This window comes from Lacerta agilis, chromosome 2 (genome assembly GCF_009819535.1).
Source record: "Lacerta agilis isolate rLacAgi1 chromosome 2, rLacAgi1.pri, whole genome shotgun sequence".
Classification (NCBI taxonomy): domain Eukaryota; kingdom Metazoa; phylum Chordata; class Lepidosauria; order Squamata; family Lacertidae; genus Lacerta; species Lacerta agilis.
Window position 1 is genome coordinate 22,206,032 of NC_046313.1, and position 18,053 is coordinate 22,224,084.

Here is an 18,053-nt window from a genome sequence, read left to right on the forward strand (position 1 = left end):
TAGCTACTCTCAGCTATGGACATCTATATCAACGGAAGTACAATTCTGTATGTTAGCTGCTGCCTCATTTGTTAGCCCACAGCCTAGAAGGCTTTTTTAGTTTTTGCTTTTACAAATACAGGTATGTGCTGGAAAGGACAGCTCTAGTTTTTCAGGCAGCGTAGGAACCCCTGAAGTTATTCAAAGCAACAGACAGCAAAGTGAAAATTGTAAACGCGCATGAATATCATGTCCTATACATGAGCCTAGCAACTCTACGCTTCGAAAATAGAAAAGTACTTTTTCTGTGGACCAATTCTATAGATTAGGGCTCTGAGCCCCTCGCAATTGAAGTGCAAGTGTTTTCCACTCAAGCAACTGGAAATATCATGGCAGAGCCCAGATCTTTTGCTCTCAAGTGACATAAGGCATGGGGGCAGGTCACTTAAATCTTGCATCTTGGACTCAAGATGCCAATGTCCCTGGAAGGATATTCGCCCAGTTGCTCCAATAGGAGAAAGACAAATCTTGAACTTGTTTTCTTTGTTCCTGGAAGGTATAACAGCTACGTGGCTTAATAATGTGATTCAGGCAGTGGCACAGGAGTAGCAGTGAAAACTCCCCTGGTATGCAGCAATGCAATGCATCATTTCAGTTCCAAAGGAAAAAGCCCCACGCTTCCACGAGGCGAGGGGGAGAGAAGACAGATTGCCCCTATTCAGTCCAGCGTCCCTCAGAAGTGGTCAACAGCTCATGGGACAGAGAGTGGGGAGGGAATCGGTTAGGGGGTCTCATGAGAGCAGGCAGGGAGGGAGAGATCTGGTTCTTGGCAGCAGGCAGAGGAAGACTGTCGTGGCTGTAAATTGGGAGGTCCAGAAAAGATCCCACAGTTCCCTGAGAGGAGGATTGGTGGCGGTGGTGGCAAAAGCATCCTGTCTTCTCCCCATTAACCTCCAAGTCGGATGCTCTGGATAATCTGGAAGATGGCTGATCCGCAGACCACAAAGATGAAGAGGGCCAGGAGCCAGGGGCCAACGGGGGCTTTTTCCTCTTGGGGTGTCAGGGCCCGATGGAGGCCCCCCCTCTGAGTGATGCCCTTGCTGTGCCTCTCGTTGGCCACTTTCATATGTTGCACCCCAGACATGGCGGCGAGTTGGAGGGCTGGTCAAGGTGTGTGTGGGGGGGCACCGACCACCAACTCTGGAGCAACTGCTGCTGTGGTCGTGGCACCTTTGGCGGGGTACCACCTCCTTTCGTATGCTGTATTCTTCAGAGCCTCTGAGACAGTCTTCTAACATCAATGACAAGTTGAATAGTGGGAAGCAATGGAGAACAGCACATTGGAAGATAAGGTTCTAGTAAGAGAGAAAAGAAACCCTCCTCATTAAATATGTCTGTCTGAGCCCTTATATGTTGCTGAGCTGGATCCAAGAGGGAGTCAGTAGTCGTGTAGGATTAGATAGCATGACCAAAATGTGAAGTCCAAGGCTTTGAGAATGTAGTGTTTACACAGGAGAAACACTCTTCCATGCAGAGAGCGTTCTCGATCAATCATTCTGATGACTGCATCTGCCAAGTAAATGCAAAGGGAAAAGGCAAAACACGTTTATGGAACAAAACAAAAAGAGTAGAATGAAAGCTCACAATACCTTCTGCAAAGTATTCTGCGGACATTTTGTGCATGATTTTTCTTGTGTCATCATTCGCTGGTGTGTAGCCAACAATTAAGTCAGAGATGCTGGAGTGATCCACAGAATAAAGATCAGAATCAGGCACCTCATCATATTTCTTGCTTGGATACATCATGCTCATTAATATTAGCCAAAATATAAAGAAAAGTGGAAGTAGGACTTCCTGCACAAATGAAATGAATAAGTTAAATGGGTAACCATAACTAATAGTAGCCACCTAAGGCTGCATTCCTGTACCTAACCCCATGGCAGGCAATAAGCTTAAATATGCATAATAAACAGGACTGTACCCTTTGCACAAACTTGCACAGTATAAAAGAAGTACATCAAATTTATCAACATTATTCAGATAAATTCAAAATCCTTGGAAGCAAATAATCATGTCTAGTGGGTACAGCATCTCAACAGGCTTAAATGAGAACCAGCAGGAGGGAAGTTTGTTACACCAGGTTGGTGCAAAATTGCTCTGTCAACAGCTACGCAGACTGAAAGGGTATAGGATATGGCATGTCTATTCCACTCTAGCAGCACCCATGTCCTTTGCATGATTCCGCCCCATTCTGGCAGTTCCATTGGCAAATGCTCTTTGCAGCACAGCTCTTGGACTACAGTGTTGCTCCTTATATTGAAAAGCACAGTCAGCTAGAAAAGCACCAAGGCTTCTCCTGAGGTTGTGGCAGTACTGAAATGACAGTGTGATTACAGCAATTCACATGGTTACACTGTTTCCCTACTGAGCTCATGATAATCATCGTATACTGTACATTCCTTGCAAGCTCCACTTTTAAGAAAACGTGGAGCACAAAGGATTAAAATTGGCTAACTAAAACACTGCCTTTAGCATAGCCCATCACATTTAAGCAATTTTCTTTTATGATGAAGGAACCCAAGGGCAAATCTGAAAGATCTCTTTAAAACACTGCCCCAAGAAATAAAGCAATGCCATTAAAACTTCAGCAACATTTTCACATACATCTAAAAAACACAGATAGCCATAAACATTAGAATACTGCTGTTCAGCTCACCTGAACACTGCTCTTTTTCGTCCTCCATTTAACTAGGCAGTTTTTGTATAAAAGAGCTCTGGTTTGTCGCCACACTCCAACATGTCTTGGAGCATCTGTAGGCATTTTTCACACGTAGCCTGAAAAGCAAGCAAAAAGCATGAGGCGTGCTGCATAAAATGAATTTGTACCTTTTAAATGCCCAATGTGCATATTGTTAATTGTAGAATAATGAGCAGACTACTCTTACAGGAGCTTTTAATCATTTCATAACTACCCAAAGCTGCCTTCCAAAAGACCTTTCCATCAGCGATTCTACACTATTTTGAGTCATTTATTACAAAATTCAATTTTTTATTATTATTATTATTATTATTATTATTATTATTATTATTATTATGTAAATGTCAAATGGGGCGGGGGGCAAATCACATATTTTAAACAGGACATCACAGTTTCACAGCAAAGAAACTAAGGGAGTATTCAAGAAAGAATAATTTAAAAGTCTAAATTGGGGTGGGGGAAATGAGGGGAGCCTTGGTACAGGTAAAAAGCATTTCGGTATCATAACATAGGTCCAGTGGAAATTTTAAAGACAAATATGGGTGTTGCACAAAAAGGGGGTCCATATCCCCACAGTTTATAGTTAATTTTGTGAGGAACAAACAACCCTCCAAGTCCAGATGTTATAACACTATATTTATTTAGCAGGATTCCATAAGCTTTATGTCTGCACATGATCAGAAATACTCTTCTCTCCAGCCAGCTTTGCAAGCACAGGAAAAGCTACTACTGAGAGCCAGTGTGGTGTAGTGGTTAAGAGCGGTAGACTCGTAATCTGGGGAACCGGGTTCACGTCTCCGCTCCTCCACATGCAGCTGCTGGGTGACCTTGGGCTAGTCACACTTCTCTGAAGTCTCTCAGCCCCACTCACCTCACAGTGTGTTTGTTGTGGGGGAGGAAGGGAAAGGAGAATGTTAGCCGCTTTGAGACTCCTTCGGGTAGTGAAAAGCGGGATATAAAATCCAAACTCTTCTTCTTCTACAGTGGTACCTCGGTTCTAGTCTGGCACATACTAGTTAAGTAAGTCATATTTGTTATATGGTGGTAAATGACTATTGCCTTCTGCTAGCAAAGTTTATGTCCCCTGCAACAACTCCAAGTGTCCCCTCCACAAATAAAGCCTGAGGCGGTACCAGAACTCCCACAGCCCAAAATTCTACTCCACCTAGAGCTTGTCTTGCTCCTTACTGCAATCCTGATTTCTCTTATGAGGAGTAATATTGTTGGTGCAATAATACATATATTATGAGAAGAATTCCTGTATGCCCAAATTCAAGTCTGGGGCATGTACTCTTTGGTGAGATAACCCGAGCAGAGATTTAAAATCACAAAACATGCAGCAAAGTAAAGCATAGAAATATAGGCTGTAAGACTTTTAAAATATGTACTTGTGAGTTCCAAAACGTCCCTCTTCCCCAGCATAGAAAAAGACCACACGTTTGGTAAGTTTAAAATGGTTTACTTACAAACTCTTTGAAGGTCAGATTCATATGCTTTTCCATACAGCATTCAGAAAAAGTAGCACGGACTATAAAATTTGGTTGAGTTACAGTGGTGGAAGTTCCTAAATTATTGGTATAGGAACTAACAACAACAACAACAACAACAACAACAACAACGCATTATTTATAGCCCACCCATCTGGCTGGGTTTCCCCAGCCACTCTGGGTAGCTCCCAACAGAATATTAAACAGAATAAAACTTCAAACATTAAGAACTTCCCTAAACTCAAGAATGGCTTGTAAGAGCCATGCAGTCTGAGCTGCAGCAACAAGCTCACACCTCCTTACATGTTGAGCTTCTCTGGTAAACTAGGGGTTGAACAATAGGTTTGATTACTTAGTTCCTCCCAAGATAGGGGAAGTGACCTCACTAAGCCTGGAAAGACAGCTTACTGTATGGTATTAGCCCCTTCATGTGAAGCATTCAATACTAATGCTTATTTCAGTTCAACTCATAGGCTGTTTGCATGTAATGCTAAACTATGGTTTGTTTTTACCATGATTTGTTCAGCAAATCATCTCAAAGATGAGCAATCAAACCATAACTTATTTCTCACCTCTTTAGCTTAAAATTATCTGTCACTCCTGTCCAAAAACCTTTTAAAAACATGGTGCAGAAAGTTAACCATATGTGCAGAGAGATGGCACATTTGCTATATCAAATCAACGTTCATTTACATAACGAATCTTGCTTCCCCTCTTTGAAGAGTTTTAATAATAATAATAATAATAATAATAATAATAATAATAATAATATCTTGAAAGGGAAGTTATCCTTCAAGTACATTTGTGTAATCTGACAGCATTTCCTCCCTATAAGGATCTGGCCTGTGAAGAACTCAGGTTAAAGAGATTTCTGACAAAACTGACAACATTGGCTGGATGACGCAATTTGCACAAAAAGGAAAGAGGATGAACACATAGCAGGCTTTTAGAGTCTATTTTATCCATTCTTAAGGAAATCAGCCCTGAGTGCTCACTGGAAGGGCAGATCCTGAAGTTGAGGCTCCAGTACTTTGGCCACCTCATGAGAAGAGAAGACTCCCTGGAAAAGACCCTGATGTTGGGAAAGATGGAGGGCACAAGGAGAAGGGGACGACAGAGGATGAGATGGTTGGACAGTGTTCTCGAATCGACTGGCATGAGTTTGGCCAAACTGCGGGAGGCAACTGGAGGATAGGGGTGCCTGGCGTGCTCTGGTCCATGGGGGTCACGAAGAGTCGGACACGACTGAACGACTGAACAAACAAGAGTCTCTCTGTGGACACACAGCATTGTGATCACAGCACTTTGCAATCTGGGCGTACTGAAATAAAAGCAATCAAGGAGGAGAAACTGTGTGAAACCTCATCCGGGGGCCAGTAAGGCAGACTTAAATGTCATTATAGTAGGCAGATGCACTTTACTTCAAGAAAGCCAATTCCTGACCAGACAGAGGCATTCTGTTTACATATTTAATGCCAGTCATGTTTGACTGAAGCCTCTATTGAACTAAACTGTATTCTAGTTACCCCCTTTTGTTAAAGATCCAGATAACTTTACATGTACAGTATTGGCTTACAGAAGAAGTACAGCCGACTTCTGCAAAGGAACCTCTCATTCCTTTCTACATGGTGCTGTAATGCTAAATTAGCAGCAGAATCCGATGCAAATCTGAAGCAAGCAGGGGTAGTTTAGCATGGAGGTCATGCAAAAGTACATACCCAATCAGTCAGCCCAACTGCAGTGCAGTGAACCAGAGACATTACCCTCCCACACACAAAAACCCCTCCTTGCTAATATGATTTTAGAAACCTAGAGCTAATGTTAATCCAATATCCACACATGATCAGCCTGTGAGCATTACAGATCACATCCCATCTTTTCTGCCAACTGCCTATTTTTATTTTAGCAAATGGAACAGGATTACTCTTAAATCTGCTCAGAATATTGCCAATACGTCAAGAGATTAGGAAAAGCTGTGCACACTCTTTAAAAGTAGAATCACTATTTACAAGGCAGGAATCAGTTAAAGGATGCAGTTCAAAGAGCATAGTACCTCAGTCATATGCTCATTTTGTTTCTCAGTCCAAACATTAATATGAACCATTTAAAGTAACATGCTCCTAATTTGTTTATTTCTTTTAAAATACTTCTAAGCTGCCATTAAGGGTCCAAGCCCTCTTGATATGGTGAACCATAAAAAATACAGTGCAAACAACAATAAAAACACAACAAAAGACAGTTACAATAAAGGGGAGGAGGGAACCACAAATATATATATATCAAAGAAGTGGTAGTAAAAACATATGAGTTTTGGGATTCTCCTTATGCCTGAAGAACCCCAGCCGGCAATTCATTCCAAAGGTATGGAGCCACCACTAAAAAGGTCCTCTCCCTCATGCCAACTAGCTTGACAGCTCTCAGACACAGGCACTCCTAACAATATTTTTTTAGAGTTATGCTAATTTCAGCTGAAGTCACTTGCAAAAAAGTAAGGTTAAGAAAGCAGGCTTCAGATAAAGTTGCCATTTAACAAGGGAAACACAGTTTTATAGTGAGCCAGCCCAATGAGTAACTGTAGGATCTGCTGGCAAACACAATGGCCACTTGTTTGAAGAAATCACAGTGGAATAAGCTATGGTGTTTAATTGATTAATTGCTGATTAATTATGCACAAATATGCATATTAATAAAACAGCAGTTCTAATGGGGTTGTGGTTTGTTTGTTTTTTTAAGAAAAGGAGAAGCAGTCCTAGTGGCATGAACTGCCAAAGAATGGCTGAAATGTAAACTTCAACATACATATTTCACTACCACAGACAACAGTGCCCCTGGCTGACAGCTGCTGGGAATCACCACTGGCAGAATGCAGTCTTGCTTGTGGGCTTCCGAAGGGCAACTGGTTGGCCGCCGTGACAACAGAACACTGGACTAGATGCGCCTTTAGTCTGATCCAGCAGAGCTTTTCTGTTCTTATGCAGTATAGTCATATCTTGGAAGTCGAACAGAATCTCTTCCGGAAGTTCGTTTGACTTCCAAAACGTTTGGCAACCAAGGCGCGGAAGTTCTTGCAGCCAAGTGGAAGCTGCAACGGACGTTCAGGTTCCAAAGAACGTTCGCCAACCGGAACAATCACATCCGGGTTGGCGGCGTTTGGAAGCCCAAACATTCAACTTGCAAGGCTTCCAAGGTACGACTGTACTGTCAATAACTTACTCGGACACTATGCTTATGGCCTGCTAGATGAAAATCAACGTTTTGTTAACGCAATCAACTTTCCACATGAAGCAGGAAATCACTGTCAATCACCTGACATATATCCAGTGTGTCAGCCATGCAAGCCTGTTGCATTAAAAGCTACTGAAAGGCTTGTGATATATAGCATAGGCTTCTGTGGACTAGTCTCCACTTCAGATGCATTAAATTTTACGTAAGCTGACCGATCTATACATACATAAGGTTGCGTGGGAATGCAGATGGGGAGTGGGAATGTGTAAGCGATAAGGGATAAATGCAATTCAAGACCAGACTGTGACAATTACTATTTTAACGGTAAAATCATTATAGTGTCCATTCATATTTGCAAAGCAGTGTTGACGACAACACAAGTTTAATGGCAAATTAATTAGCTGACCGTTCTTATTTGTTCTTCTGATTTAAATCTACCATTTTTCATTTTTTTAAAACAATTTTTGTTTTTGTGAAAATGCAAACATAAAAAACCGTATAAGTTGTCTTACTTTTAGATAATAAAATATACAGCATATGAAGATATGCTTTAAATTTACAACAACAACAATATGTTGGACCTATCAAAATAATATATATATGGTTCAATTATCATGGTATTTCATATTCCACTGATTGTAAATAAACACCACTTTTCAATAAACCTGTCTGTTAAGTATCCTCCTTTTAATCTGTACGTTCTGGTTAGAAATGTCAAATTTCCTCATACCAAAATATTCTCGAGGATTTCCAAGATGCAGCTACCACTTGTCTTGCTATCGTAAGTAAAACTCTTCACAATTCAAACATCCCAGAAACAGTCCTTTAGGATTTAACAGAACATCATATCCAATAATCTATTTTATTGCTTCTGGAACCTCCTGTCAAAACGGCTTGACAAGCCAGCAGCCCTAACATACATGCGTTCAATCTGCATTATTCACTTTTATCTTATGCCTTTGCGCCACAGGAAGATACAGCATCAATTCAGGGCTTGGCATGCCATTGCAGAGAGAGCAGCTGGTGGCAATGGGAAAACCAGAGAATTAATTTGTGCTCTTGTTGGTCTCTCTCTCTCTCTCTCTCTCTCTCCCCCCCCCCAGCATCTCTTTACGGTTATAACAAAATCACTTCCCCAAAACCCTAACTGGAACCCAGAACGACTACAGTAGAAGCGAACTGTAAAAATTACAGCTGCTCCTCAAAGGAAAACAAGATGGCCTTTCCTTGTCTGCAGCTAGATATAGACTGTTCCTTCCCGTAATCTAAGCATGTGTGCAGCATGACTCCATTCAAAAGATAACTGACGGTGACTGCATTTATATCTTGACAGCTAACCACTCTGGCTGTGGCCCTGGCCTAGAAGAACAGCCTTGGGATTCATTCTTAAAGCACCACTGTCTGCATTCCAAACGCGAGGAGGCACACTGCGATCTCATGCCACCCGAATGGATATTTCTTATTTAAGCAGTAGGTGTTACTAAAGCCTCATCCCTTGCTCTTCTTCTCCCTCCCCACTCTGCGTGCACATCTCATTATCTGCAAAACTGCAACGATATCCACTTGATGCCTAATTCATATGCAGCATCCGGGGTGCCAACTTGAATAAAATTTGGGGGGGGCGGGGGCGGTAACCCTGCCCAGCATAATCGATCACACAGCATTTGAATTGCAATGCCCATCAACCTTTGGGAGGAGGTGGTTTGGCCCCTTCAAATATTTTAGAGGAGTTGGCTCCTATGGGCAGCATAATGAGGTTGAGCAAAAGCATCGATTCTGCAAGGGGCGGGGGGTGGGTGGAGAAAAGCGCATAGGCGCACGCAAGCGAAAGGCATGCTTTTGGACAAGCTCACAAAAACAAAACTCCTTCCCTCCCAGCCGCGTAGCAGCAGCAAAGACACACGCTGCGTTCCCGCGCCAAGAAGCGGAGAAACCCGACGCAGTTGTGAGGCCTTGCGAGGGTTTGCTTCTCAATTATTGACAGCTCCAGCCGCCCGATACTACACCTGCAGCAACAGCGGCGGCGGCGGCAGCAGCCAAGCCTGTCTGGGCTCGGAGAGGAGCCGCGTGCGCCGACATGCCCAAAAGACAGCCCCGTGTGGCCTTGGCAACTCAACCCAAAGAGGAGGCCGTCGGGCTGCAGCCCCCGAGCCGCGGCTTCTCCAGCAAAGGAACGTGGGAAGGAGAGAGAGCCCTGAGCCTGGGGTGCTGCTCGCCCTCTCAAAAAAAAAGGGGGGGACACACACAAATAAACAAACCAACTCACCGCCTCCTCCTTCCTTTCCCCTGAATATCTCCTCACGGTGGCTTCTTCCCCGCGACCCCCCCCCCTCCTCGTTTTGGCCTCCCGTTTCCCCGCGTCTTTTCCCGCTCCGTTCCCGCCACGGCGCCTCCCCCCCCCCCCCCCGCGAGCCTGTACCTGAGAGAAGCCGCAGCCTCGCCTAGAAGAAGCTGCCGCTCCCCAAAACAGCCAAGCCGGCGAGACACTGTGGCGGCGGCGGCGGCACCGCTTCCTCCACCTCAGGCCCGCTTCGTCAAGGGGGCTGAGAGGAGGGGGGGGAGGAGGAGGAGGCGGCCGGCGCGGCGCATGGCGTGCAGCTGCCGCCGTTGCGCGCCTTTGGCCACGCAGCCTCGTTCCCAGGGCAGCAGCTGGCGCAGCTTACCTGGCTCTGCCTTCTGCTGCCGGCCGCCCTCCTTCGCGCTCGGCCCGGCTTGGAGGGAAGGGAGGGAGGAAGGAGCGTCGTCTGTTGGTAGGAGCGAGTTTCCAACAAGCCCAGCAAATTCCTCTCCTCCTCCCGGCTCCGAGGGAAGGGAAGAAATGGAAATAAAAAGGCGCCGCTTTAGACGTAACGACAGAAAATAAACATTCTCGCGCAGAGTCCTCGGGTCGGAATGCGACAGATCCCAGCCGCGTTGCCAGGCAATGCATTCGGTGGCCTCTTCACACACACACACCGGATTATACACTAAAGAGCCTATCCAGTCCCGGTGGCGACCCCTAGGGCAGCAGGTAGGTGGGTGGAGAAGCCAGGCCACCCTTAGGAAGAGCACACGCGCAACACGTTAAGCTGGTGGTGGACCACCAGCTTAACGTGAGTCAACAGTGTGATGATGCAGCAGCAAAAAAGAGCTAATGCTAATCCTAGGCTGCATCAACACGGTTGCCATATGTCCTCTTTTTTTCCAGAACAAGTCCTTTTCTTCTTCTTCATGGATCTTTAAAATGAGAGCTGTCACGATAGCGCTCCATAGTTAAAAGTGGAAGTCGGCAAATGTTTTTTGGCTCTTCGAAATGTGGCAGCCCTAACAGAAGTACAGTATGGTGTCCAGATGAAGGGAAGTCATAGTACCACATCTGCCCTCCCATCAGATGTCAAAGAAATAAACAACTATCGGACTTTTAAAAGACATCTGAAGGCAGCAGCCCTGTTTAGGGAAGCTTTTAATATTTGATGAATCGTTGTATTTTAATATTCTGCTGGAAGCTGCCCAGAGTGGCTGGGGAAACCCAGCCAGATGGGCGGGGCATAAATTATTATTATTATTATTATTATTATTATTATTATTATTCCTCAGTCAGACCACACCTGGAATATTGTGTCCAGTTCTGGGCATCACAGTTTAAGAAGGACGTTGACAAGCTGGAACGTGTGCAAAGGAAGGCAACTAGGATGATCAGTTGGTCTGGAAACCAAGCCTTAGGAGGAGCACTTGAAGGAGCTGGGTACTTTTAGCCTGGAAAAGAGGAGACTGAGAGGAGATATACCAGTAGGCATCTTATAATGTCTCAAGGGAAGATGTTACAGGTGGGTAGCCGTGTTGGTCTGCCATAGTCAAAACAAAATCGAAAATTCTTTCTAGTAGCACCTTAGAGACCAACTGAGTTTGTTCCTGGTATGAGCTTTCGTGTGCATGCACACTTCTTCAGATACACTGAAACAGAAGTCACCAGATCCTTAAATATAGTGGGGGAGTGGGGAGGGGTATTACTCAGAAGGGTGGTGGGAATGGGTGATAGGCTGATAAGTGTGGAAAACCTGTTGACGACTCTAAACGGCTGCAATTAGTCTTGCAGGGAAAGGCAAGGGGTGAGATGGTTAAAGATGGCTTTGTTATGTATAATGAGATAAGAATCCAATGTCTTTGTTCAAACCAGGTTTCTCCATGGTTTTAAGTTTGGTGATTAGTTGCAATTCAGCCACTTCTCTTTCCAGTCTATTTCTGAAATTTCTTTGTATTAAGACAGCTACTTTGAGATCTTTTATAGAATGTCCTGGGAGATTGAAGTGTTCTCCTACTGGTTTCTCTGTCTTGTGATTCCTGATATCAGATTTATGTCCATTTATCCTTTGGCGTAGGGTTTGGCCTGTTTGTCCAATATAGAGAGCTGAAGGGCACTGTTGGCATTTATAATAATAATATAATAATTTATTATTTATACCCCGCCCATCTGGCCGGGTCTCCCCAGCCACTCTGGGCGGCCTCCAACAAATATCAAAATACAATACAGAGTCACAAATTAAAAACTTCCCTAAACAGGGCTGCCTTTAGGTGTTTTCTGAATGTCAGGTAGTTGTTTATTCCCTTGACTTCTGACGGGAGGGCGTTCCACAGGGCGGGCGCCACTACCGAGAAGGCCCTCTGCCTGGTTCCCTGTAGTTTTGCTTCTCGCAGTGAGGGAACCGCCAGAAGGCCCTCGGCGCTGGATCTCAGTGTCCGGGCTGAATGATGGGGGTGGAGACGCTCCTTCAGGTATACAGGACCGAGGCCGTTTAGGGCTTTAAAGGTCAACACCAACACTTTGAATTGTGTTCGGAAACGTACTGGGAGCCAATGCAGATCTCTCAGGACCGGTGTTATGTGGTCCCGGCGGCCACTCCCAGTCACCAGTCTAGCTGCCGCATTCTGGATTAATTGCAGTTTCCGGGTCACCTTCAAAGGTAGCCCCACGTAGAGCGCATTGCAGTAGTCCAAGCGGGAGATAACCAGAGCATGCACCACTCTGACAAGACAGTCTGCGGGCAGGTAGGGTCTCAGCCTGCGTACCAGATGGAGCTGGTAGACAGCCGCCCTGGACACAGAATTAACCTGCGCTTCCATGGACAGCTGTGAGTCCAAAATGACTCCCAGGCTGCGCACCTGGTCCTTCAGGGGCACAGTTACCCCATTCAGGACCAGGGAGTCCCCCACACCCGCCCGCCTCCTGTCCCCCAAAAACAGTACTTCTGTCTTGTCAGGATTCAACCTCAATCTGTTAGCCGCCATCCATCCTCCAACAGCCTCCAGGCACTCACACAGGACCTTCACCGCCTTCACTGGTTCTGATTTAAAAGAGAGGTAGAGCTGGGTGTCATCTGCATATTGATGAACACCCAACCCAAACCCCCTGATGATCTCTCCCAGCGGCTTCATATAGATATTAAAAAGCATGGGGGAGAGGACAGAACCCTGAGGCACCCCACAAGTGAGAGCCCAGGGGTCTGAACACTCATCCCCCACCACCACTTTCTGAACACGGCCCAGGAGGAAAGAGCGGAACCACTGTATAACAGTGCCCCCAGCTCCCAACCCCTCTAGCCGGTCCAGAAGGATGTTATGGTCGATGGTGTCAAAGGCCGCTGAGAGATCCAGCAGAACCAGGAAACAGCTCTCACCTTTGTCCCTAGCCCGCCGGAGATCATCAACCAGCGCGACCAAGGCAGTTTCAGTCCCATGATGAGGCCTGAATCCTGATTGGAAGGGATCCAAATGGTCCGCATCTTCCAGGCGTGCTTGGAGTTGTTCAGCAACCACCCGCTCAATCACCTTGCCCAAGAATGGTAAATTTGAGACTGGGCGATAGTTGGCCATATTGGCCGGGTCTAGAGATGTTTTTTTAAGAAGCGGTTTAATGACCGCCTCTTTCAGCGGGTCTGGAAAGATTCCCTCGCAGAGGGAAGCATTCACCACCGCGCAGAGCCCATCGCCCAGCCCTTCCCGGCTAGCTTTTATAAGCCAGGATGGGCAAGGATCTAGGAGACAGGTGGTCGGTTTCACTCGTCCAAGCAGCCTGTCCACATCCTCGGAGGTAACAGATTGGAATTGATCCCATGAAACATGACTAGACAGGGCTCTAGCACTCTCCCGCCCCGGCCCTGCTCCCACGGTGGAGTCTACCTCCTTCTGAATCTGAGCGACTTTATCTGCAAAAAACTTTGCAAAAGCATTGCAGGAGATCTTGGGGTCCCTACCAGACCCCGGTGACAAAGGTGGTTCTGCTAGGTTGCGAACCACCTGGAAGAGTCTCCTGCTGCTGTTTTCTGCAGATGCAGATGTTTTGATTGCATACACAATGTTGGAAGATGAGCAATTAAATAGTCCTGAGATGGTGTGTTTGATGTTGTTGGGACCAGTAATGGTGTTATCCGGGTTTATGTGGCAGCAAAGTTGGCATCTGGGTTTATTGCAGGCTCTGGTACCAGTGTCCATGTTGAGTCCTGTTTTTGTATTATTGTGGGTGAGGAGCTGTTTGAGATTGGGTGGCTGTTTGTATGCGATGAAGGGTCTTCCTCCCAGAGCTTGAGAAAGAGAACTGTCATTGTCTAGGAGAGGTTGTAGATCTCTGATGATGCGTTGTACTGTTTTAACTTGGGAGCTGTATGTGATGACTAGTGGTGTTCTGTTATTTTCTTTTCTCTCCTAGACAATCCCTCCCCACTCCCCCACTATATTTAAGGATCTGGTGACTTCTGTTTCAGTGTATCTGAAGAAGTGTGCATGCACACGAAAGCTCATACCAGGAACAAACTCAGTTGGTCTCTAAGGTGCTACTAGAAAGAATTTTCGATTTTGTTTTGTCAAGGGAAGATGGAGCAAGCTTGTTCTCTCCTGCTCTGGAGCGTAGAGATTACGACTAAATGTATGGAAAAACTTTCTGGCAGTACTGTATGAGCTGTTTGACAGTGGATCAGTCTTCCTTGGGAGATTGTGGACTCTCCTTCCTTGGAGGTTTTAAAGCAGAGGTTGGATGCCCTCTGTCATGTATCCTTTAGTTGAGATTCCTGCATTACAGGGGGTTGGACTAGATGACCCTTGGGTCCATTCCAACTCTACGATTCTTTGAACACAGAGCCACACTGTATATTCAGAGCACGTTCAATGCACATGCCTCTCCTTGGAAAAGGAAGGATACTGGGAACTGTAGTTTAAGTATGCTGGGAACTGTAGTCGCCATGTTTCCTTGAGGGAAGTTGTGTGCTTTAAATGTACATACCCTCCAACATTTCTCTGATGAAATAATAATAATAATAATAATAATAATAATAATAATAATAATAATAATAATAATAATAATAGTTATGCACCACCCATCTGACTTGGTTGCCCCAGCCACTCTGGGCAGCTTCCAACGTATATAAAAATATCATTGAACATATTTTTTTTTTTAAAAAAACTTTCCTATACAGGGCTGCCTTCAGATAGCTCAGGGCTCAGATAACTCCATACCCTCCAACATTCTCCAATGAAAATAGGGACGTCCTAAGGAAAAGCAGGGCATTCTGGGATCAAATCAGAAACTGGGATGGCTTCTGTAAATCCGGGACCTTCCCCCTGCTTAGAAGTAAATCCCACTGGGTTTTATAATGCTTACTCCCAAGGAAGTTGCAGGATGGCATCTGAGGCTTTATAAACAGCCTAGGTCTAACAGAAGTGGAGAGAGACTCCTAGCAAGATTACAGATGCTTTAGGTCTGAATCTTAGTTCTTCCCTTTTAATTTCATTCCATGCAGAAACATGAAGCTTCAAAGACAGGGGTCTAATTTGTAGCTATTTCAGGACACTTTGGAAGGAGGAAAACTGAGCAGCTGAAAAGAATAATTCTTCAACGTAGAAGATGCTTATCAGCCCCACAGTCTAGGAAGAGCTAGTGAGCCACTGGTAGTCATCCTCAGACTTCTTACCAAATTCTGTTGCATTTAAAAACAACAACAACAGTTTGCCACCTGATATTTATATAAACAATGGCATCTTGAGTAGAAATCATGTATATTTGTTATGTTTATTATGATATAGCTGTAGTAGTTACAAGAAATCAAATCGAGGCTGTCACCATATGTGTAATTGCAAACTGTAAAAAAGTAAAAACAACAAACCTTTCTACCATTTTTAACCAAAGAATGTCTTGCCATGCAAGCAACATTCCAAAGTATGAAATACCAGTTCATTAAATATGGGGAATTATTATTCCAGTTATCAGGAACTTTTGAACCATTGTCCCTTGCAAGTAAACGCCATAATATTTTATAAAACTGTGCCATCCATGTCAGCTGCAAATAACAAGCCAGGCAGATGCTGGGCTGGGTTGTGCATCATTAGTAAGCAAAACTATGGCTTATGGAGCTATGCAAATGTGCAGGCTCGCAGAGAGGAGTCCAGAATCACTTTGTTCCTCCCTGGTCCCCCCCCCCAATGACATTGCTGAGCCAACAAGGCTACTGTGCCCCGTTAGTGTAATATACAGTATCATGTAATTTCCCCTTTTAATTTGCATATTTTTAATCAATGTCCCAATGACTGAAGAACTCCAGCAAATATGAATGTCCTGCAGGAACAAGCATTATTTTAAAATTTTTATGTTGAAGGTGCCAAGGTAGCTAACAGGACCAGTGGTCAGGGATGATGGGAATTGTAGTCCCAAAACATATGGAGGGCCGAGTTTGGGGATACCTGGCATAAGTTTTAGGTAAAAGGCTCAAGTGAATAAAAATATTATTAACCCGGCACCTGTGAAGAAATAATTTGGAACAACGCAGCTGTCTGAACAGTGCTTGCATTTGAGCAAGGCCAAAGGCAGACAATCGAATGCCTAATGTTTATGCCAGGCTTCCTCAAACTCGGCCCTCCAGATGTTTTTGGCCTACAACTCCCATGATCCCTAGCTAGCAGGGCCAGTGGTCAGGGATGATGGGAATTGTAGTCTCAAAACATCTGGAGGGCCGAGTTTGAGGAAGCCTGGTTTACGCCACCTGAGAGTCTTGGTTTTACACCTGGGGGAAAATGATCTAGTAGAACAAAAAGGCATTGCCCTGACCCTTGTTGCAAGGGCAGATATTGAGCGCCTGCATGCCTTGTACCCAACAATGGCAATCGGCTAGTCCAATCTACTTCCCCGCCTGCGCTGGAGAGGGGTTCCCAATTCATCTCGCATTAACTATGTGGTTGGTAAAATCAACAGGGCCATGCGATATACCATGTGGCTAATTGGGGGGTTCACTATCCCACATCCCACCATCAGGGCTGATATGGCCGGCATATTCAGGGCAGATGGGGTGCATCTGACACCGTTTGGTAATGACCTCTGGTTGAGCTACTTGTGACAGGTCCTCAGGGACTGGGTAGACAGCAGGGTTTGATGACAGAGTACAGGTGATGGTTCCTCAGTTGTGGGACTCTTGGCGGTGAGGCCCTTGGGGGCCTCGGGTGGCGGTTTTAGGCCTTGACAAGGTATCCTTTAGTCAATCATCAGGTTCGGGGGATGCTTTCATGCTCTATTCCCATGCGGCGGCGCTTGCAGGGCCCGTTAAAGGGCAAAACTGGGAGTCCCTGACCCTAGAGCAGCGGCATGTAGGTCAATCTCCCAGACCAAGGTTAATGGGAGGGCATGCTGTGTAAGTTTGCACTTTACAGTCCCCTCCCACTCATCAACCTGCATATCCTCAGCCACACGGGCTGAGAGGGTTGCCTGCCAAGGCCTATGCCAAGTTTCCCACTTCTGAAGCTCAATAAAGTTGTGGCCAATTTGAACCCATACTCTGGTCTCTTGTCTCGTTCTTTGGGGAAGGGGTAGGCACCACAGACAGGGTTTCGCAAGAGTGTCCGCAATTGCGAGACAGATGAGGAGGGAGGTTGAAGATAAGCAAGAGGAGCCCCCACTGTGGAGCAAAGTCTACTTCAAAAGTAGCCTGATAGGGTAGGAATGTAGCTGTTGATAATTGGCCGTGAGCAGTGCATGCAGGCCACGACAAAATGTCACCAATTAGCTTAAAGTTCTTCATTTGAGAAGATGCATAAGGGTTCTTTGTTCTACACCATGGGCTTCTCTTGCCCCGCTCCTTACTTGTCGGGGAAGGGATCCTGCTGCAGCAGTGAAATAAAGATCACCCTCCCGGATGCTTTTGCCTTATTTAGATTTGGTCTCTGTCTATTCGTATAGCCCAGGGTTTCCCAGTTCCGGCTGTTGTTGGACTACAACTCCTATCATCCCTAACTAGCAAGACCGGTGGCCAGGGATGATAGAAATTGTAATCCAAAAACAGCTGGAGACCCACCTGGAAAACAGATTTTGGCAGGATGGGAGACAAAAAGACCATAAAGATAGTGCCCGGTAAACTTCTCTGGGAAGGCTATTCTATAACTAGGGTGCCACCACAAAAAAGGCTCTCTCCTAGAGGCCCCCCACTTTGTTTCTTTTGGTGGGGACCCTCAGAACAGGGTCTCTGAAGAGAGTGTTAAGGTTAAAGTAGAAGCACTAATTATTTGCTCTCAACACTGGCCTCTGTATTGTATTTTTTCCTGCTCTATCCCATGTTTTCCCACAAGCTATGCAGTTACTGTGAGGACAAATG

General features: G+C 45.3%; 1 protein-coding gene across 1 annotated transcript in view; it reads right to left on the reverse strand.

The window, feature by feature from the left end:
• Window positions 1–9,960, reverse strand: part of ABCA5 (ATP binding cassette subfamily A member 5) — a 52,118-nt gene extending 42,158 nt beyond the window's left edge. Inside the window, exons 1-3 of the mRNA XM_033138916.1 lie at window positions 9,869–9,960; window positions 2,696–2,814; window positions 1,629–1,833 (exon numbers count right to left, since the gene is read on the reverse strand). Coding sequence (XP_032994807.1) covers window positions 1,629–1,833; window positions 2,696–2,800 — 310 coding nt within the window. The 5' untranslated portion in view covers window positions 2,801–2,814; window positions 9,869–9,960. The remainder of the gene's footprint in view (window positions 1–1,628; window positions 1,834–2,695; window positions 2,815–9,868) is intronic.
• Between the last annotated feature and the right edge of the window lie 8,093 nt (window positions 9,961–18,053).